Source organism: Microcebus murinus, chromosome 6 (assembly GCF_040939455.1).
Source record: "Microcebus murinus isolate Inina chromosome 6, M.murinus_Inina_mat1.0, whole genome shotgun sequence".
Taxonomy (NCBI): Eukaryota; Metazoa; Chordata; class Mammalia; order Primates; family Cheirogaleidae; genus Microcebus; species Microcebus murinus.
The window spans coordinates 22,847,823-22,869,063 of NC_134109.1; the positions used below are offsets into that span (position 1 = coordinate 22,847,823).

Sequence of the window (21,241 nt, forward strand, 5' to 3'; positions counted from 1 at the left end):
TGGTTGAAATGCTTTCCCTCGTCCTCTTTTGCCAATCTGACTTCTCATCCTGCACAGAACAGCTCCTATGCTGCTTCCTCAAGGAAGTCTTCCCAGATCAGAACACAAGCTCAGGTCCTTTTCTGCTATGCTAGAAGCCTGCCCTCCTGTGTCCACACTTTGTCATGACTGTGGTTAACTAATTATTTGTGAAATCAGCCCATTCATGCCTTCTTCCTGTGTTGTAAGCTCCTATGAAGACAGGCACCATACGCATGTCTTATTCATCCCTTCATTTCCTTCCAGGTCCTTCCACACCGCCGACAGTAGCCATTAAGGGTGTGTTGACCAAATAATCCTCCCCTTTCAATTGCCTGCCTCCTCCTTGAACTCACGTTAGGTGTTAGGTACTGATTAAAATGGCCACAAAGACTCCTTGCTTTTCAGATGCTGCCTCTGCCTTGTAAGCAAATCCCAAAATACAGGTTTGCCAGAGTCTCTGCAGTCCTTTAAAGGAAAAATGCTTCCATCTACCACCTGGGTCTCTCCTCAGGGAGTTTTGGGGCAGTCTGGGAGATCTGGCCGAGGCCTTGTTCACTTGTCAAATCAGTCCCTCGGCCTCATTTACCAGGCTCTTTAGGACACAAAATGATTTAACTGCGCCAGACAAGACAAAGCCATCTCTGATACTTTCTAACACAATCGCCTTTCATAGTACATTGCAAAGGAAAATGTCTCTTGAATTTAAAAAGGATGCTGAGATGGAGGGGATGTTTACAACAGAGGAAAGAGGAAAACTCTCTTACAAAAATACCTAATCCTAATCTTGTGAAGAGGAAAACAAAAGAATGCAGCTCACTGCAAATGAGGGAGATGCACCTGAGTGTCCTTTTTATCAGTGACTTGATTGGCACCGTTTTATGTGGTTCCTATTTCTCTCTCATTATTAGCATGCGTATTTCTGAATACAACATTACAAAAAGAGACACTCACCCCAAACCTCAAAATTAAACAACAAAATTCTCCCTGTAGCTATTGGAGTCAAAAAGGACATTTTATAAATGTTTTCTGTATGGCTCTATGGTGCTTTTAATATGGTTTTGGAAGTGAATTTTGCTATTTATCCTCTTTCTTCTTCAAATATTTTGATTTACTTTAGAGCCTCCAGCAATCTTTGTTCTCTGGTTAGAAATGTTAGGAATGATTCCATATAGAAATAGCCTTGGGAACATCCTCATCATTTCCACTCAAATTTCCCCTTGTTCCTTTCTGTTCATAATTTCCTCACACTAGTCTCCACTCATCTCTCCTCCAATGGATATAAACATTGGTTCCTACACTGGGTTTGTTTTACTTTGGTGGTGCCCCATCTGTGTCCTTAGAATGTATCATTGCTCTTTATGGAAAGGAAATATGTGAGAGGGATGCTTTTTCCTTAGCACCTGTCCACCAGCACATGTAAAGTTAACAAATGCATTACAGTGATAAAGCTGAGAGCCAAATGAACAGACTTTATCACCAAACACTGTGTGATGGAACCCAGTGACACGCCAACAGATTGATTGACATTCTGTAGCATAAAAATTCCAGAGTGACAATTCTAATCTTTGCTCCTCTCAAAAATAAGCATCTGGTGTGAAGCAGAAGAGTGAGTTAATGCTCATTTCTGAATGCAAAAAATTCAAAGTGCTGATACACATTATTTAAGTCATCTTCTCTCTGAGGTGGCTAAGAAATGAGCATTGTGGCAAAAGTGGAAAAAAAAATACAGGGTCCTAAGGGAACACAAAAAAGAGTTGAAAGTTTCACCTTAGTTTATAGGGGAAGCTGGTGGTATAATAATTTTTACTGGAATTGTGCATTAATTGCAAGTTTTAGTGAAAAATATATATTATATACATATTTCATATATACTCACGGCTCTACTATACCATGTTGTTTCCCTCAAAAACTTATGTTTTTCTGTAATTAGAGCTATTCATTGTGTGTGTGTGAGAGAGAGAGAGAGATGGGGTATATGTGCTTAGTAACAGCTCTGCTGAACAAAGTATACCAAAATCAGGAAGCTGACCTAGGGCAGTTAATTGGCAAATAACAAGAGTACGAGGTTGTAGAGGGCAGCATCATGTGGTTCTGGAATCTAAGTTGTAAATCTTGCTTTGAGGTTCACTGATAAGGAGTTGAGATTTCAGAGAGAAAAAACAAATAAACAAACAAAACAGGTACACTCCAGGAATCATACACTGAACTGTTACGTCAACAACTACAACATTGAATGCCTGAAAACACTGGGCACCCAAATGCTTTTACATTTATTAGTGAAGATTATGTCCAACCTACAAGTCCCTCCTGGGGCACCTGTCAATCAAGGGTGAGGATGGAAGAAAATATTCTTCAGATGTAATTTTGCTTTTCATCTATCCTTTCTCGAGAGGCTACAAAATGATATGCACCTTCAAAATGAGGGAATACACTAAGAAAGGCAAAACTTGGGATTTAATATCAAAGGTAGGCCCAGGGTTTTTCTAGTGTGAGGAACAAGGAAGACCTAGAATGGCAGCTGTGAGGCAGGTGCAAAGAACACCCAGCCCAGATTGGAGCAGGAAAACACGAGATTGTGGAAGGGAGATCTCTAAGGACAACAACAAAAAAAGACTACCTGTGTGTTTATCTTGGGAGGATTTTTATAGCTGTGCTAACTATAACACAGAAAAATAAGCTAATGAGAAAAGGAGGGTATTCATTAACAATGAGTTACAGAACAAACGAAACATAATCATAACAGTGGAACGTTAAGTCAGGAGTAGGCATTTATTCTGTTTTTTCACTGCTATATTCTCTGTCTCCAGAACAGTGCCTGGTACATTCTTTGTACTTAGTGAATATTTGTAGAGTAAATCAGTTAATGTATGATCTTACATTTTTCTCAATAAATGATAGTACAAAGTCATAATAAAGTAAACTCTGAATACTGATTCAATCAAAATGTGATAGCACTACTTTGCTTTGGAGAGCAAAGTAGTGTATGTGTGTGTGTTGGGGGGATGGGGTGGGGGAGAAAACTCAATCCTTTTCTTCCAGAGTCAAAAGTCATTAGTTAATATGCAAAAATGAAGAAGTTAAGAGAAATATAAGCACATTACTGGAAATAGAGTGGGAAATGTCTGAAAAAGATCTAAAGGGGTTGCAAGCATGGAGTGGGACTTCTGGGCACGGTGAGAAAGAGACTTCTATTCTTCTGTTGTTATTTGCTTATTTTCTTTGAAGCCTCTTGACGCTGTCTTCAGTTGGGTTTTCAGGAAACAGAGTTAGGACCCAGTGATGCATGTGGGAAGTTTTCAGGGGAGTGCTGTCAGGGTCTGAGCAGGAGGAAGAGGTAACTTTCAAGCAACACAGACCTCAGCTGACACCAACACCCGCAGGAAACTCTCTAGCTGGGAGGACCTACCCAGTTTTCCAGTCTTAAGACAAGCATGAGTCTGTATACATCCCCCTAACCTCATCATCCACCACTCATTGGATATGGGCTACTCCCAGGATGGGGACTGACCTAGGGTAAGGTGGCTTCTTTAGTCAAAGGAAGTTCTTGGTCAAGGACTCAGTCAGTCCTTGACTCAGTCCAAGGACTGAGTCAATAGCCATCAGCCAATACTGCCAGCAGCCGAAGTAATGGGTGCCTTAGCCCTCAAGGGGAGATCTAGGTGCTAGTCAAGGTTTTAAACTATTTGGACAATGTTTTAGAGAAAAATTAAATTAAAATCTGAAATCAATTTATAGTTATTGTTTAAGTGAAGAATAATGGCTAAGCAATAATGGCTTGCCCCTGAACATATTACTTTGAATGATGAAACCAGGAATCAAAACAAGAATGGCCCATCTCTAAAATCTCACCTGGATATGTGGAGCTTCCAATATAAACATTCCAGGAGATGATAATCTCAAGTTGATACAAGAAAATATTTGCAATAAATATTGCAAACTCAGTCAATGTTTATTGCAAAACTTATGTTTCAAATGTAATCACTTTATTATAACGTGGTTTACTGTTGTCATCTTTTTTAGTTACAACACGTATTGTTTACATTGAAAATTTGGACTTTTTGAGTAGAAATTAAATACTTTTTTCTTGGAATTGACCTCTGTGAATATAAAAAGTTGCTGCCTTTATGACTGTACTAGTAGATCAGAGAGCTAATGTTTTTATTTAAAAAAAAACTGCCCTAAAATGAGTTTATTCATATTTCAAAAATATTTAAGAACATTGCCAGATAGTATATTTCTTTAAGGAAGGAAAAATACCTATTTCATTCTTTATTTCCCCAAAGCCTTGCACTTATGAGGTATCCAATGTTTGTGGAATAAAATGTATGCTCTAAAAGGAAAGAGGTTTTAACTTTGTTTTGTTTACTGATGTGGCCCAAGTGCCTAGCATTGTACCTGCCCACTGAGCACTCAATTACTTAAATGTTCAATGATTGACTCCAAAATCCAATTAAATTGAAGTTACATGTGGGAGCCTCAGCTATAAATCCCATATCCTCATAAACTCAACTTTGGTAGCATTTTCTAAATCAGATTACAGTACTCTCTGTCGAGGCTAATGAATTTGCCATTTTATCAGTAGACACACATGTTGTGATAGCACTCTTATTACAGCCCCATCTTCCCAACCAGGGCTACTCCTGTGCAGTCCTCTTAAATGACAGAGCCAGAAATAATTTAGCAATCACCTTTCTTTTGAATGAGAAACAGGAGAGAAGTAGACACTGTGGTATTATACAATACATACATAGACAGAATTTTATTGTTTTTAAAAGTAGCCCTTTCCAAAACTTGAAATCAACCAGGATACATAGGTAATTATATTAAGGGTGTTACAAAGCAATGAAACTATGGTGTCATGTCTTTTGCATAAGTGGTCAGAGAAAACATTCGCATAAGTTTTAGCATATTGATTCTTACAGACAGGGACTCAATAAAGACAAAAGAACACATGCAAAAATAAATGCCTAGGGGGAAAAAAACAGAAGACACAGATGGAGGCATTTACAATATTTGATTTTAAAATGAAAACAACTACCATACTAAAGCAAACAAACTCCAACATAAAGGACAACAACAACAACCTCATGCAGGTCAGTTCTGATTAGTAAAAACTGTTTCTCTCTTTGTCCTTGCTCATTGCTCCCTCATGAAATCCACTCTCAAATGTCATCAACTTCCCCCGGCCAATAGATCAAGCATTCTCTAACAGGCCAGATAGGATAGTAAGGAACTAATAATGATAATAATAATAATAATGAGAAATGGCCTCAGAGATATATTTCACACGTCTTCCTCTCTCCTTGTCTTTCTTCAGCAGAATAGCTTCCCAGCCAGTGGGGCATTAATCATGAGAACAGCAGCTCTGAGATAAAGGCCGGGTGAAATTTCATTGTGTATTATAGTATGAGCTGTGGGTGCATGAATATGTGCCTCTCTCAGTTTCTGGGAGGAGGAAGCAGAGAGGCAGAGCAGAAGCATTTGTCATTTTATATATTTATACTGCTCAAGATGGTCAGGACTGGTTCCCCATTGTTACTGCGGATTAAAATCATTCGCGTCCTTCTGCTTTCATTGGAGGTCACCTCTCAGAAAGGGGGATAAATATAATGACAAGTTAAATTCTAGCTACTTTTTTCCTATCTGCCTTGGGGGTATGCAGCAGAGTAAGGGACAGGAGAGGAGGGACAACTGGAACCAGGAGCAGCACTGTCTGATGGGATAAATATTTCTTTGCTAATCCTTAGCTGGCTATCCACTCTTTCACTTATGTAGTACTTTGAGTTAACAAGATTTTCCATCTTGAAGAGACCTGAACTAAGTTTGAGGAGATCATTTGGAAAAGAGAGGTAAACAGATGCTACAACTACTCAGCGAGGAACTGTAAATAACTACTCCATCCTTATTCTATAAAATAAGGTACACATATCTGCAGTACGAAATGGTCCGGGAGTTTATTAGAAGTGCTTGATCTCAGCTGCCACCCCAGACGTGAATTAGAATCTGTGCACTACTAAGATCACCCAGGCGATCTGTTTATACATTAAAGTTTAAGAAGTATTATTATTCCCCATCACACATGCAAACACACATGAACATCCTGTCTTTCTCCCCTCCCTAATTTGCTCTCTCACACACCTACACACACACACACACACACACACACACACACACACACACACACACACACAAATAAAATGGCGTGAGAGATAGAAAAGGTTACATTCTACACACAAGTCAATCAACTTCCCATCAAGTAATTCTCTCTGTGACTGCTAGCCACCACAGACATGGTATGCATTTATTTCCCCAGCCATTTCATTGCTGAATGATGAGAAAACCAAAGAGAACCTTACATTCTCCATTTAGCTAACAGAACTAGCTCTCTAGACAACCCAAGGCATTAATTAGAAGGTTTCAAAAGGCAAGGCTGTCATAACAGCCTCAGTGTGTTTCTAATTTTTACAAGCATTCAAACATGCACAGAAAGGTATGAAAGCACATCCCACCCCTCCCACCACCTTGTCAAAGACAGAATGGAAATATCCGTCTTGAAGCCGGGCTAGCGATGATTGCTGCTTGAAGTCATTTCCCTATCACATATAAATAGAAAGAAAATGATGTATTTGCAGAAAGAAATTAGAACCAATTCTTGGACCTCAGTTTAAACTGGTAATATTGATTCTTTTTGATGACTCAAGAGACATTTATTAAGTGTAGTCATTCCTTAGTATTCATAGGGAATTGGTTCCAGGACTACCTGGGGATACCAAAATCCTCAACTCCCTGATATCAAATCATATGGTATATGCATATAATCTCTTTACATCTTCCTGTACACTTTACATCATCCCTAGATTACTCATAATACCTAGTACAATGTAAATACTATGGAAATAGATGTTATACTGTACCATTTAACAAATAATGACCAAAAAGATCTGTCTATATTCAGTACAGACACAATCTTTTTTCAAATATTTTTGATCCTCAGTTGGTTGAATGCAGACACAGAACCCACAAATACAGAAGGTTGACTGTAGTTTATCTTTTATACAGAATTGGTCATTGTGGAGCCCCATCTGATGACTCTCAGAAAAGGGTGCAATAAGAAAAAATATTATTAATATTATTATTGTATGCTTTTAATTAGATCAAAGGCATTCTATACCCCTCTCTCAACCTAATCCATCCAAATCCATGAAATGGGTGCATAGTACTCACAGCAACAATTAGAGCATCTTTGCTTGCTGTCTACTTTTCTCTCCTCTCTTCAACTTTCCCTGTCCTTTCTCCCATCTAGTTCACTCATCTGCCCATTCGACTGTCTCTGTGTGTGTGCAAGACACAGTGTCAGATACTGTTTAAAAAATATTGGAAAGAACCAAGATTTACCATTATACTTTTTTGATGAGGAAAAAGCATAGGCTTAAAGAAGCTCATTGCCATGCCAGAGGCCACATGACTAATTAGCAACAGAAAGAAAAGTAAAATAGAGTTGCAAAACTAGATTAGCAACTGAGACCTGGATTGTCATCCCATTTGAAATAACAATAGCAGTAGCAATAATAATAACCTTTTATTGAGTCCCACCAATTCAAAGCCTTGATTTCTCTTAACCAGTCCTTGAAGTTAGAGCTATAATCTCTATACTTCAGATGCTGAAAAACTAAGCTTAAAAAAGTGACTTAGCTAAAATCCCACAGCTGGAAAATGAAGGTCTGCCTAGAGTCATGGTGTTAAGTACTTCTCTGCCCATGAGTCAAGCCTTCCCATGCCTGCTGCAACAAACACTTTATACCAGGCTGCTTCCTCGTAGCTATATTTGAAAATGAATAATATCAGCCCCTGTCCTTTGCCTCTTTACTCTGAAGATAAGCATTTGTTCAAGTTCCTTTAATCCATTTAACATATTTTTTTCTTGAACAAATATTTTTGAGCCCCCCCTTAGTGGTGGGAGAACATTCCAGCCCTAAATGTCCAGTAATGAGCAACATAGATACTGTCCCTTCTCTCAATCTAGTGGCTTCACATAGTGTCTTTAATCAATGTTCTTTCAAAAGATCATGAAGAAAACAGGTAACTGTGAGGCCAGTTGAATCCCAGGGTCACAGCCATGAAAAAATGGTGTTTGTATAATAGACTCAGATATTAAAGAAAAACAAGAACAGTAACTGGACGCAGGTCACACACTCCTACCGGCCTATGCACACACACATAAAAGAGATAAAAGAGCCTCAAGTTGGTTTTCCATCCTTACCAATGAATAGAAGCAGAAGGACATTAAAATAAGTTTTATTCATCTGTATTTGAAGTCAGATTTGGGGAGAATTAAGAAATATCTGGGAAAGAAATAAGGAGAAGAAATTGGAGAGTGAAAGTATGTGATACTGCATCTCCTGAAATTTTGAAACCTGTAAGTGCTAGAATTAGCCCTTGCTAGTACTTGGACTAGTCCTTGCTAAAACTAGGACTTGGCAAATCAGTCCTAGGGAAAGATCACTCAAAAGCCAATAGGAACACTCTTGCTCACCAGAGACAAGGGGACATCTCTGGGACTCCTTATCCTTAAGGCAAGGATCCATGAGCAACCAAAACAGTGATGACTGTCCCATTACTGAGTCTCACCAGGGAGTGGGCTCTGGGAAGTTGGGGGGGTGGTGAGTGGAGGTGAGATTCAGCCTATAAATACTGCACGGTCTGCGGACTCGCTGAGAAGGTACTGGCAGACTGTCGCCTATTCGTGCCTTTCAATCATTATTGAGTGTTACTCATGCTAAGTACTGTTCCAGGCACCATGCTATTATGTGCTTAAAACAAAGACCTTGCCATCCTAGAACTCACATCCCAGTAAATAGAGAAAATAAACGAATTGATATGCAATATAATGTCAGGTAGTGGGAACTGCTCTGAGACCCAGCAAAGTAGGAGAAGGTGCTAGAGTGCTATTTTATACGAGATGGTCAAGGAGGACTCTCTGGAAGGCGCCATATGAGCAGAAAGCCCGGCTGAAGTGACAGTGATTCACGTGAACAGTGGGAAGAGCTGCTTCAGGCTGAGGAAAGGACAGGTGAAAAGGCACAGGCATGCTCGCCACATTCAAACAGGGCCAGGACTATCGAAGGAGGCAATCACTTATGGTATCAATGTTTAAGGGGGTGCCCTAAAACTCAGTTTTCAGGATAAATAATATTGTATTGAAATATTTTTAAATTAACATTAATGCAGAAAAAAAAAAAAACTCCATGAAAAAATACCGGCATTTTAAATAAAGACAAAAATCCAACCCTGCAATTGTGTAACCCTGGCTTATTCTCTTCTCCCTTCCTCTGACCCCGTGTTTAAGAAAGATCAAGAAGACCTTGTGTTTCTGGAAGACGGTGGTAGAAAACACAGTCTGAGAAATAGGAAGGAGGAGATCTGTTTGCCACACAGTAAGAATTTTGGCTTTAAACTTAGCCGAGTCATCTGTTAGGTAATTGGAAAAATCACCCTGAGCTGTGAAAATACTTGGGGCCTCCACGTGTGGGTAGCCAAGAGCTGACCCCACTTCCTTCCCAGCTGTTCCGATGTCTCAAAATAAGATTCAGCACTTTGTTAGCAGTTCTGGTGGAAATCCCGTTCTATCAATATTATAACCTAATTAGAAGGGCATCTCTGTGGCTGCTCCTGGGAACTTGCAGACTTCCAGCCTGTCTGCCCTCAGGACCCTTCAAGTGACAAGACATTGCTTTCGGGAAGTACCTGTCCTATCCACTAAAATTAAGTATTAAAAAGGAGATGAAAAGAAACAACACTGCAGTCACATTACTGGCCAATTTGTACTGCCAACATATAAGTCTTTAAGGGGTAGGTAAACCTATCAAGCTCCTTTTTAAAAAACAAATTAGAATTATACCATTCCAGAGAGAAAATGTCACTGGACACTCTTACAGGCAATGAGTAAATTAGAGTCCGATTTTCTTCCTCCCAAATTATCCTCCAGGAGGGAAAAAGAAAGTACCTGCGTAAGGGTATGGAGAAGACAGAGGATATTTCTTGGCTGGCAGCTAAAGTCTAATTAGACTGACAAATCGTCAGCACCTACCCCAGTTATGAGGCTTGGCAGGAAAGGAACGAGCCCTAGAGCCGCACATTATGTAAGGCTGTTAATCAATATTAGTTGAGCCTTGATCCTAAAAATAAACTTCCCCTAGAGGATCTGTTGTCTAGTGGTAAAAGCAAGGAAATGAAAACTGTGTGGATTCCTTGTCATGCTTCTATCAAGTTGGTGGCAGAGGGAAAAGGTGGGGGAAGCCTGAGGAGATGAGTCTTTGGGGAAGTGCAGCCACTCTTGATTCAGTGTGATCTACATCCTGTGCGAGCATGGCATTTGGGATAAGGTAGATCTATCTCGTATCCCAGCGCAAGACAGTTTGACTATTCAAAGAACTTTGAGAGAATTTGGTATTCTAGCATTCATACCACAACGCCATTGCTCGTAACATGCTGTAAAACTGTGAGTCGTGTATTTCACAGAACTGTATGAAAATGCTGATATCTCACCATTGTGACCTACAAAAATGGTGATTTCATACACTTCTACTTAATAGAATAGTCTGTATGTAATAACTGGAGCAAAGCCTATTCTCACTCCATAATATGAAAGGGTCTCTGATAGAAATCCCTCCTAACTGATGAGCTCAGCGTTCTGATTCAATCTGGAACCCTCAGAAAAGATCTTAGGTCATAGTGGGTTTGTGTGGGTGTAAAAAAAAATTGTTCTTCTTGTGCTTATCCAATCCTACAGGAGGGCTAAGCTCTATGAGAATCTGTGAATTCTAGGAGTCTCTTAGGTTGAAGTGGTTTCCTAAGGTGAAGTTCTTTTAGCACAACCTTCTAGGGTAATTTTCCATATAATTGTACTTCCTACTCACAACGAGCCTATTGGGGTGAGACTGTTTTGCTACTTTCACAGACAATGAAACTGAGGCTGGGAAAAACTAATGCCCAGAGATACACAGCTGAGTGACTGGAAGAACTTGGAGCCCAGCTGAGAAATTCTAACACTGAAGTACATACTCTTCCCTTTAACATACTGAGACTCTACCCAGAACAGACAGTGTGCAGGATCAACTTTCTAAGCCCAAATCTTTGCTTTGTTTTGTTTTGCAAGCATCATGATCAAGGCTGAAGTGTGACGCTTACTGTCCCCAGCCTGAGACTGAAATGCCAAAAGGAAGACTTTCCATATACAAACTGTTACAAAAGCCTGCAAAATGGTAGCTTCCTTCTGGAATTCTTCAAAGTGACTCACATTTAACTGCCAAGTTTGTGAAGCTTGAGATGACAATGAAATCTCACAAGCCTCTTGTCTTTTATTACTGCTGTTTATTAGGATAGTTCCAATCCAGGCTGAGCATTGTGATTTTCTGGCACTGGCCAATGTCAAGGTGACTTTACCAAAGCCCAGCACAGAAAAAGTGCATCATGATCAGTATCCTGCTAATAGATTATAAATGATTCCAAATGGTGATTTGCACAGAACACACTGAGCTCTCTCTCTCTTTTTTTTTTCTTTTGCTGATACCAACTTCAGCTGAAGGCATAAGATTCTTGTTTCTCACTTTTTCCTTCTATCCTGGATGAACACCAAGGAATTTGAGTGTAGACTGAGTTGACTTTTCCATTTTAGAAGCTGACCTACAGGTGTCATGATACTCACCACCCACCAACATCAGAGTCAGCTGCAGAGGAAGTGCTTATGCAATTGCTGGCACCTCCCTGAAAGTGAGATCCACAGGGAACCCAATCCAGTTCACTCCTCTGGGTTGTCTCCCACTTGGGGTTTCAGGCCAAGGCTCTCAGAGTCTGGATCCCTTGTTTCTCATAATCACCTCCGTGCATTCTCTGTTCTACCTGGACCTGGCTATCTCCCTGCAAAATTATTATGTCTGCCTCTTATGACTTAGCTTCTGGCATTCAACCAACCTGGGATACATTCCTCTCAGCACCTGTCAACTATACTCATTCTATAAGGACCAGCTCTATACCCACCCCATCCATGAAATCTGACCAAGTGACCCCATATGCCACTTCTCACCCCCAACACACAAAACCATTCAAAAGTCACTGCCTCATATTGATAACTAATGAAACGCCCTCTTTAGATTTTCAGTGCCATAACAGCAAGGAACCTGGATTCCATTCCTTTGTAACCCTAAAAAAATGTATGGAATGACAGATTTCATAATAGAACATATTTTCCTAGGTCCATAGAACTCTAAATTGGTTTAGAAATAGGAGAAAAAATTAAAAACTGGTATTAAGGCATCAGAGAAGTCTGTTCCTGAGATCATAGACATTTTTGATTTGGTAGGACTAATTTTAGCCTCTAAATTCTACCCTGACTCACCTTAAAATTTCTATTTCCCCCAAACTTCCCTGGTTCCACTCTAAAACTATAGCCACTAGTTTTGAAAGAAGCAATCCCATTTTCGGAGGCAGATCTTTGCTTGAGAGGGTATTGATTTACACACCAGTTGTTAGGGATAGAATATAATAATAATGGTTAAAATATATATAATCTTACTCTGTGTGGCATACTTGTTTTAAGCATTTTACTTATATTAACTCAGTTGTCCTTATAATAATCATTTAACATAGTCACTACCCATTTTACAATGTTGTAAACTTAGGTTGGTTGCAAATTCCTGTTACTCCTCCCATTGAGAAGTGATATTTATATATCCTTCCCTGAAACTGGAAAAACCCTCTGACTCTTTAAATCAACAGAGTATGGTACAAGTGACATGTGGAGCCAGTTTTCTGGCCCAGGCTATAAAAAACTGGTACCTTCTACTTCCTGTCTCGGGGAGCCCTGAGCCTCCATGAACAGAGGCTCACTCGTCCGCTGGGGAGACCACAAAGATAATCATTGAGACTACATGGAGATGAAAAAGAGCCCAGCTGAGTTCGATCTTTCTAGTTAACCCACCAAGGCACAAGATGTGTAAATAAAGCCAGACCCTCCAGACAAAAGCAGCCACAGAGTGAGTTCAGTCAACTCCATGTGGGGCAGGAGAATTGTCTTACCCAACCCTGTCCATATTTCTGACCCACAAAATTACGAGATCTAATGACCCAGTCATTGCTTTAAGCCACCAAATTATGGAGAAGTTTGTTTCATAGCAATAGTTAACTAGAACCTATGTGACTTGTCCAGGGTCACTTAGCTAATATGAGGATGAACTAGGTAAGTTTCAAACCCCCACCTAGTCTGGCTCCAAGTGTATACATTGTATCACTAAGCTATAGCCTTACCACTGAAAAAAGTAAAATAAAATTGTTCAAAGTACCCCAATCATTCTGGAGGAAAATCTTTCCCCAAGCTATGACACTGCCAGTTGTTAAATGACTGACTATAAGGTAGATAATAAGACCTACCTGATTTTTGACTTATTTAATAAATATTTATTGAGCACCTACTAAGTTCCAGATCTTTACTTCAGAATTATCACCCACCCATCTGCTTTCTCAGTACACATATTAACATTGTCTTTAGAGGATCACCTAGAGACGTCCTCCTTAATATAGGATCAACACCTGATGCTTAGGCATGATAGCTATGAGTAATTTAAAATGGTCCAGGTCATTCGTAAGTACTTCTATACGCATATCTGTAACACATTGGAATATCAGAAAGATCAAAGCACCAATTACTTCCAGGAGGCTACACATTGGAAAGCCATATCAACTTAAAAACTACTTGTTCACATCTACACACCTCTTTACAGGTAAGAGCAGCACTGAAACAAAGCACTTTACAGTTTTCCTTTGATCTGAAATCAACACTAACCAAGGTCCACCAGAAAAGAACTCCTTAAAGGATGTTTTCTTAGTTTTTACTTTAAGAATGAACTAGTGGATTTTGGAGTAGCCGGATTTTTATACTTCTGGACTCACATGCTTATTTTGCTTCCCCTATAGGAGTCTCATTTTAGGACAACTTTGCTTTAGCAGTGTTATCAAAGCAAAGAAGGACCGAACAGTGTCACTGGAAAATGTTGTATGTATGATTTCACATATAGATGAAAATGTGAATGATGTGCTTGGTAAATATGAATCTCTATTCTTCCCCACTTATTTCCCCCCATTCTGAAGTATTTCCCCAGAGATCAGAGCTTTATGAATCTTCTTCATCCAAAAATATCACACAGGAATATTAATACTTCTGGACAGACCTTCATCACTCAAAGTCTCCAGAGTCTGGGAATTGTCCTAAACCTTTAGGAGACTCCAGTAGGTGTTGGGTCTCCAAGCCTCACATCAGAATGTGATCTATAGAAGGTACTTGAGACCAGAGTAGATGAGGTTTTGAGTTTTTATTAAGCACAGAGCAGAGTTCTTATGGCTAGTTGGCAAGAACAAAAATGTCCAAAATCCTTGGCACGAAGTTATTTTCTCTAGTTAGTCTTTACAAAGAACATGAGCCTTTTTTTATCCCCAACCCAGTCTAATCAATTCTGCTAGGTTGTTGGCTTTCCTCCAAGAGTATATATTTACACACCCTCAAAACCAAAGCCTGTCAACAGGTTTATATTAATAATTCATTTTTATAGCCTTGGTAGAAGTAAAGACATGTAAATGTAATCCAATTATGACTGTACTCAACAAAAAAGAAACACACACGAAACAGAGGTTGTTGGAAAAGGCCTTCCCAGATGTCCACCACCTCTACAATGGCCACAGGTTGTATAATATTTAGAGTTATAATCACTGGCAAGACTTATCCAGCTTGCACCCTGCTTTTCTCCAGAGTCTCTGACTTCATGGAAAGAGTTTAAGACCTTACCCCGTTTGCTCCCATTTACGTATGTCCTACAGGCGGGAAAGCCAAAAACTGATCATCACTGTGGCTTAGCCCCTGAATCCACATATAACATTCAATTTTCCTGAGGTCAATGAAAATTTGGCCTTACAAAGGACTGCAGGGCCAGCCATTCCCAAGAAGAAAAAGCCATTTGCTTTTCTGCTTCCCACAGAGTCAGTGGAATATGTTCTGACAGAAACAAAACAAGTCTGCCAAGATCTGTGCAGACAGAACTATCCTTTCACCAACAATAAACAGATCTGCTCTTGAGCTATAGAGAGTCATAATAGAAATATATATTGCCTTTTATCTTCTTCTCAGCAAGTAGAGCATAGTGTCAGGAGTTATAGCTTTAATATCAGTAGAGAAGAGCTATTTTCTTTTTCTTTCGAGCATGTGTGTAGGTCTGCATGTAACAGGACGTGCAGCTATAAGCGTGCAATGCTAACCAGGTTTTTAGTAGCCTTTCAAAACCACATAAAATTGGCCTGATAACATAATCAGCACATAGAGCTTCAAACTGTTCCTATGGAGTCATGTAAGATGCTGTCTGGATGTTTCTGCTCAAAGAAAAGGGAAAAGGAAGATAACACTTTTATCACTAGTTAACTCACATAAACGTAATTCTGAGAAATAGGAACACCTATGGGGTTTAATTGATTATTGACTTTCAGTTTACAATGTCCACTGTAGTCAATGGAAGGGTGATGTCAAAGACTCAATTGAGCTCCTGGGTAATGTCTTAAAACTAAGACATAGAAGGGACAAGTACTAATCTACTGAATTTTCTACAAACACTAACTAGGCTAGGGGTAATTTCCCCACAAGCAATTGGAACGTCTTATTTTATGCCAGAGCATCTAAGGCTAATAACTCAATTAACCTCCTACCCCCTACTAACTAGATGTATGAAATGCCAAGGGAGTCAGCAGAGTACTAAGCTTTAGCTTGGATATAATTACTTTCAAGTGGAAAACAAAAACTTACCACAAAACTAAGGACTTCCTATATAGCCAAGCTCAAACCTTCACATTTTCTAATGTAATTAGTATCTCGGTCAAATATAAAGAAAACAAAATGGACAAAAAAAATCACAAGTAATTAATCAAGACTTGATATCAGACACAAAGATTGCATTTTACAAGGATTAGTTGAACTTCTAGCTTCAATTGCCCTTGATTTAATGGCACCCATTTGGCTCAATAATGAATGATTCATGTTCTAGCAAAGCCATCTGGAGAATGTGAATAGAATTGAACTAGGATATAGTCTTTCATATGATAACAAATTTTTCTTTTCCCATTTCCCCTTTCTGCTACTTGAAAAGAAAGGGTAATAAAATGAAAAGAGGGAGTATTTCATACTGAATGTGTGGGCCATTGCTCATTTTGAATAACAGCTTTACCATTTCAGTGATAAATATGATAGGAATAATAACCCCTGAGTGCCACAAGCCACAAGACTTATACAACTTCTTTAGCAATGACTTCACCTTTCTCTTCTCCTGGGTCTTATTACTATGAGCATCTGCAAACACAGTAATTCAAACTCTTTGGCTATGTAGCACACTGATTGTGATAGCAACCTTCCAAAGATAAAGATGCAGAAGCAATTAATGCTTGGAAGAAGGCTTACCTGAATGCTGGCCGTAGAGCGATTCTTACGGGTTGTGGTGGTAGCCATTGTAGTAGTGGTTTCCATGACAGTGGTAGACATTTCTGGTGGCATGGAGGTCGTCTGTGTTGTTCCCAAAATTGATGGGACTTCTCCCACCAGCCGGACACTTCCATTGATTTTAATATTGGGGTTGTTCTCAGCCGCCATGTTCAGTACTTTCAAACCATCATAATAGAGCCCAGAGAGTTGGCCTTGGAAGAGGCGTCCTTTGTCCTTTCCACCGATGGCTATTTGCGCCTGAGTGTTGAAGATGGTTAACTGCCGGCCTAGTGGGTTGGGTGGGGGAAACATTATTATTCTCATACATTTTCTCTCTTTAACTTACCTGGTCGAAATGGACCAGGTAAGCATAACAGGCTTCCTTGAGCAATTGAAAGGGAGACAAAGTGGATAACAAAAATTCAATACAGACATTGGCAAGTAACATTTCACTATGATTATCTCTTCCACTGTCTAGCTGAGAATCCTACATCACCTAAATAATCAAGTCTCTATTTCTTTATTCCAAGGAAGAAGAAATCTTGATTCAGTGGTGAGAGGTATTGTATTCTTGGGTAGGTAATTGTAGTTGACAGAAAGAAACGCCTAAATTAGGCAATGAGCAGAATAAATCATAGATGCCTATTATACTAATTTTAAAGCTACAAAGTGACACAATGAGAACTAAAAAGGGTTGTGTATGGCCAACAAAAACTCAATGAGGTGACTCAGAACATTAAATTTAAAACCCATGTCTGATAATTAAATTAAATTAACTGCAATTAAATTCTAGTTAACAGACTTGGATTCATTGTATACTTGTAAAACTGAACATCCTAATCACCAAACACATCATATCCTATAAATCTTCTTAGCGCATAACATTCTATCTATATTTTCTGTTTAACAACATCATGGCAGATAAACTCCTATCTCTATTAATTTTTTTCAGGGGTATAGATACAACTAAATCATTCCCTAAAATACAGAATATAAATAGGTATTGATAATGGTCCTGGCTTAAGGGTGGGAGGGAGATGTCACTTATAATCAATGAACTTTAAAAAGTGAAAGCAACATATAAAACTCCTTAAAATGATGCAGAGGTATGTTGATGGGTTGAAGAATATCAGTGGTTCACCTTATTTTGAGTTCCCCTTTTTTTCTGTGGAAAGAAACCTATCAGAATGAAATCATAACAGGATAGAGTTTAGAATAGTGGAACTCAACAAATATTACTCCCAACTGTTTCTGCTTATAAAAGCCTCTTTCAGGTGCTAGATCTTTCCCAGAAAAACTCAAATAGCTTTTTAAAATTCATTGTAATTTATCAAGACATCAACATGCTAAGGCATTCTTTACTGTTATTTCTCCAGATTCATTTGTCCTACTTTTCTATATGAAGGAAAGGTTGGGGGAAAGACTTACAAGTGGAATTAAATATATCCCTTCTGAATTTTCCTTCACTTCAGTTAATGATCAAACAGTGCTCTAGTCATTCTTAATCACCTGAATTATTTTAGCTATAAATAACTGGAAACATTTTTATTTTATTTTTGCTGGCTTAATATAAAAGGGTATATTTTTAACAAACTAAAATTTTTGCTCCTCAATCTCTCTTATGACATAATGTGATGTTTGGGCTCTTAACCTCTAATTCATTATTTATACATGGTCTTCAAGGCTATAGAGTGCTTAGCTATGTTTGAATTTTGGTGTATAATGTGGAAAACCTCCTCGCTTTATAATAACAGAAGAAATGGAAGGGGCAGAGAGGAGAAAATGCATGTGCCTCTAAAGGGCACTCTATAGACAAGAGTCAACTCCTCTCATTGAGCAACTCTCAAAGGCCTACTAGTCAAGAATAATTTATAAATATCTCCTTGGAGGCTTCAAACATTGCAGTATGGTAAATTGGCCAGAGATTTATAATAAAAATGATCTAACCTTTATAAGAAGTCTCTGGAATATGGAAATGGGATCTGCCAGCCTTAATAATAATGGAATTGCTCAGATCTCAAGGATGCAATCAAAATAAATCTAATAGATTTCCATTACTTCCCCACCAATCCCATCAATGTGCTATGTGCATGCATCACTGTCTGTTCTTTGGCCTCTGTCCTTTTGTCACAAGATGCAGCAAAAAGTCCAATGCAGAGTAACACTCAGTAATGGCCTGGAGTTCACACCTCTTTACTGTTTATTTTGGACAATAGCTTTTTCTGGAAGCTCTAAGCTTACTACAAAAGAAATGGAATGATGGAAGGGGAGAATAAATACTCCCTTAATTTCACATAGGTATTTGGGGAAGCTTTACATAATTAATTAGAAGAAGCTGCCTAACAGGAGATTTCTAGGATACGTAAATTCAATATCTTACACTAGATAGCCCTAATGACAAGCGACACCTTTCATGTACATAACTGTTGGCAATCATGATATTTATCCATCTCTTTTGTGTGTGTGTACACAGGTCAGCACTTGTAATAAGTTAATGGTTATATTTCATTACAGGTAGAAAATCTTATATTCTAATTCTTGAATGTGCTTTACAATAATAACCTCTATAATGGTTCTAATGATATTTTTCTGGTAGTTATTCTGCCAACGCTTACAAATAAAAAAGAGGGTCAGAGAAAATTGAAATGCAAAGCAAAATTTCAGTGGCTAGAAATAATGGATCGCCTTCATTCCAGCTGACGTAGTTCACTCCATGAAGTGTTCTTTGCTTGTTCAAGACTGACTCAAGAATCAGGAAAGGCAAAGCTGTGTTTCCTGGGCTAAAAGATTAAGCTGTGTGTCCACTCCTGGTTATCACCGCTTTTGCAGAGAAATCTGACTAATTACTTCCTGAGAAAAAGACAATGGTGGTGTGAGACAGGAAAAGGAGTTGTCTACGTTTTAATTTTCCATTCTTCCATAGGAAGTAGTTGGGTGTTTTTGTTTGTTTGTTTCCTGGACTATTTATGGCTAAATCTGTTTTTCTTCAGTGTTAAAAACCTCTCCTACCCCTCTGTACCTTGGATTAGATGGTTAATAACAAAGCTAGCGATAACTAAAGGAACAGTGGAACACTCTCAGTCTCCTGCCATCCTTTCCTCTAATTAATGCATCTCTCTCAGCTAAGCAGCAGTTAGTGAGTAAGTGAGAAAGTCATCACTACCCTCTCCCTGTGAAGAATGTGAGGGACTGGACAAAGTTTCTCTTTTTATCATTTGCCCAAGATTTCTCAAAATCAATGCTAGATCTCTATACACACGCAAATACATATGCATATATTAATATATGTGTATATTCATATCTCAATATGAGAATTGTTCTGTCATCAATAACATAAAATTTGGTTATAACACCAATATGGTACTTATAACAGGTTATTTTTTGTTTTTTTTAGGTGCCCATCCTCTTGGAAGTCATTAATTATTACCTCATTTGGACATCAAGTTCACATACTGCTTAAATTAAATCTTTGCATGTCTCCAGTCAGTGTTGCACAAAGACTAATTAATTAAACCTCAGAATACCCTTGGGTAATAGGCAGTATTATTTCTCCTCTCCTCGGATGGGAAATCTGAGATATAAAGAGGTTAAGTGAATTGTCTAAGGTCAGAAAGTTTGTCAATAGCAGACAGAGCCGGAAAAGAGACTTGGGAATTCTGTGACCCAGCTCTCTTCCCAAATGACAGAAACAACTAGAAAGAGGCATTTTAAGTACTTCTTAATGCACCTATCTAGTCATCCTTCTATCTTTACCCTTTATGTTGATTATCTTTACAAGGTCTTCTGTTATATATTTCCTATTCCTTTTGAAGGGAAAGTTAGTTAGGCAGAGGAAGAGATAAAACAATAGAACAAATAGATGTTACTCAAATTACAAAAAAAAAAAAACTGATTTAAGTGAAACAAATGTAGACAAGAACCTCACCATTTGTGAATAATTCTTTTCAATATATATGCATAGATAAATATACATGTATTTAATTAAGAAACTAGGATGTCTTCTTCCACCCACCTTCAGCCATCCCCAACCTTCAACTCATGTATTTGAAAGCATCCTTCTATATGGAAGCCAACAGATAAGGATGCTATCATAAGGAAAACTAAAAATCTACTCATAACATCATAATGGCTTACACAAATGAAAATGCCTGGCATGCTATTAAACTTAGACTTCAAAAGGCAATGGAGTAAAATAAAATATTGTTAACATAAAATTGAAAGAAACAAAAAAGTTTTCTCAGGCACATGAGACTCAGACATGCATCTAGTTTTCTTTTCCTGTCTACAAGTGAGGCAATCATTGTCTTTAATGTTAAAGGGACTTTATGAGCTGGTGATTACGAAACAAAATTATTTGCTTTTTAGAGTTAGTCTTAATTTATTTTTAATTAGACCACATACGGTTAAAACAGGGCAAACAGTTAAGACTCCGCAAGGATTTTCCGTGTTTAAAGGTCTGAATGTCTTCACTCCACTTAAAGCTCTATAGTCCTTTCTTTTGTTAAGTTGTGTAGACTAAAAAATATACCTGATTACTCCTTATATATAACTCAATCAAATCTTCAGGAATGTTAAGAGATCGTTTAAGGTGTTGAGACAAAAGTAACTTATATTGGCTTGGGAAAGAACAGAATAAATAGCTTCTTAGAGACAGAGAATTTTCTTCATTGAAAGACAATAGTTTATCTCTTAACAAGGAGAAGCCACACAGAA

The 21,241-nt window shown here is 38.4% G+C and overlaps 1 protein-coding gene across 23 annotated transcripts in view; it reads right to left on the bottom strand.

The window, feature by feature from the left end:
• NRXN3 (neurexin 3) overlaps positions 1–21,241 on the bottom strand; it is a 1,566,790-nt gene that overhangs the window by 142,246 nt on the left and 1,403,303 nt on the right. For all 23 annotated transcript variants that reach the window (XR_012919693.1, XM_012756837.3, XM_076003830.1 and 20 more), the window contains one exon: positions 16,508–16,815. Coding sequence is in view for 22 of the 23 variants with exons in the window: in XM_012756837.3 (XP_012612291.1) it covers positions 16,508–16,815 (308 nt within the window). In the remaining variant the exon portion in view is untranslated. The remainder of the gene's footprint in view (positions 1–16,507; positions 16,816–21,241) is intronic.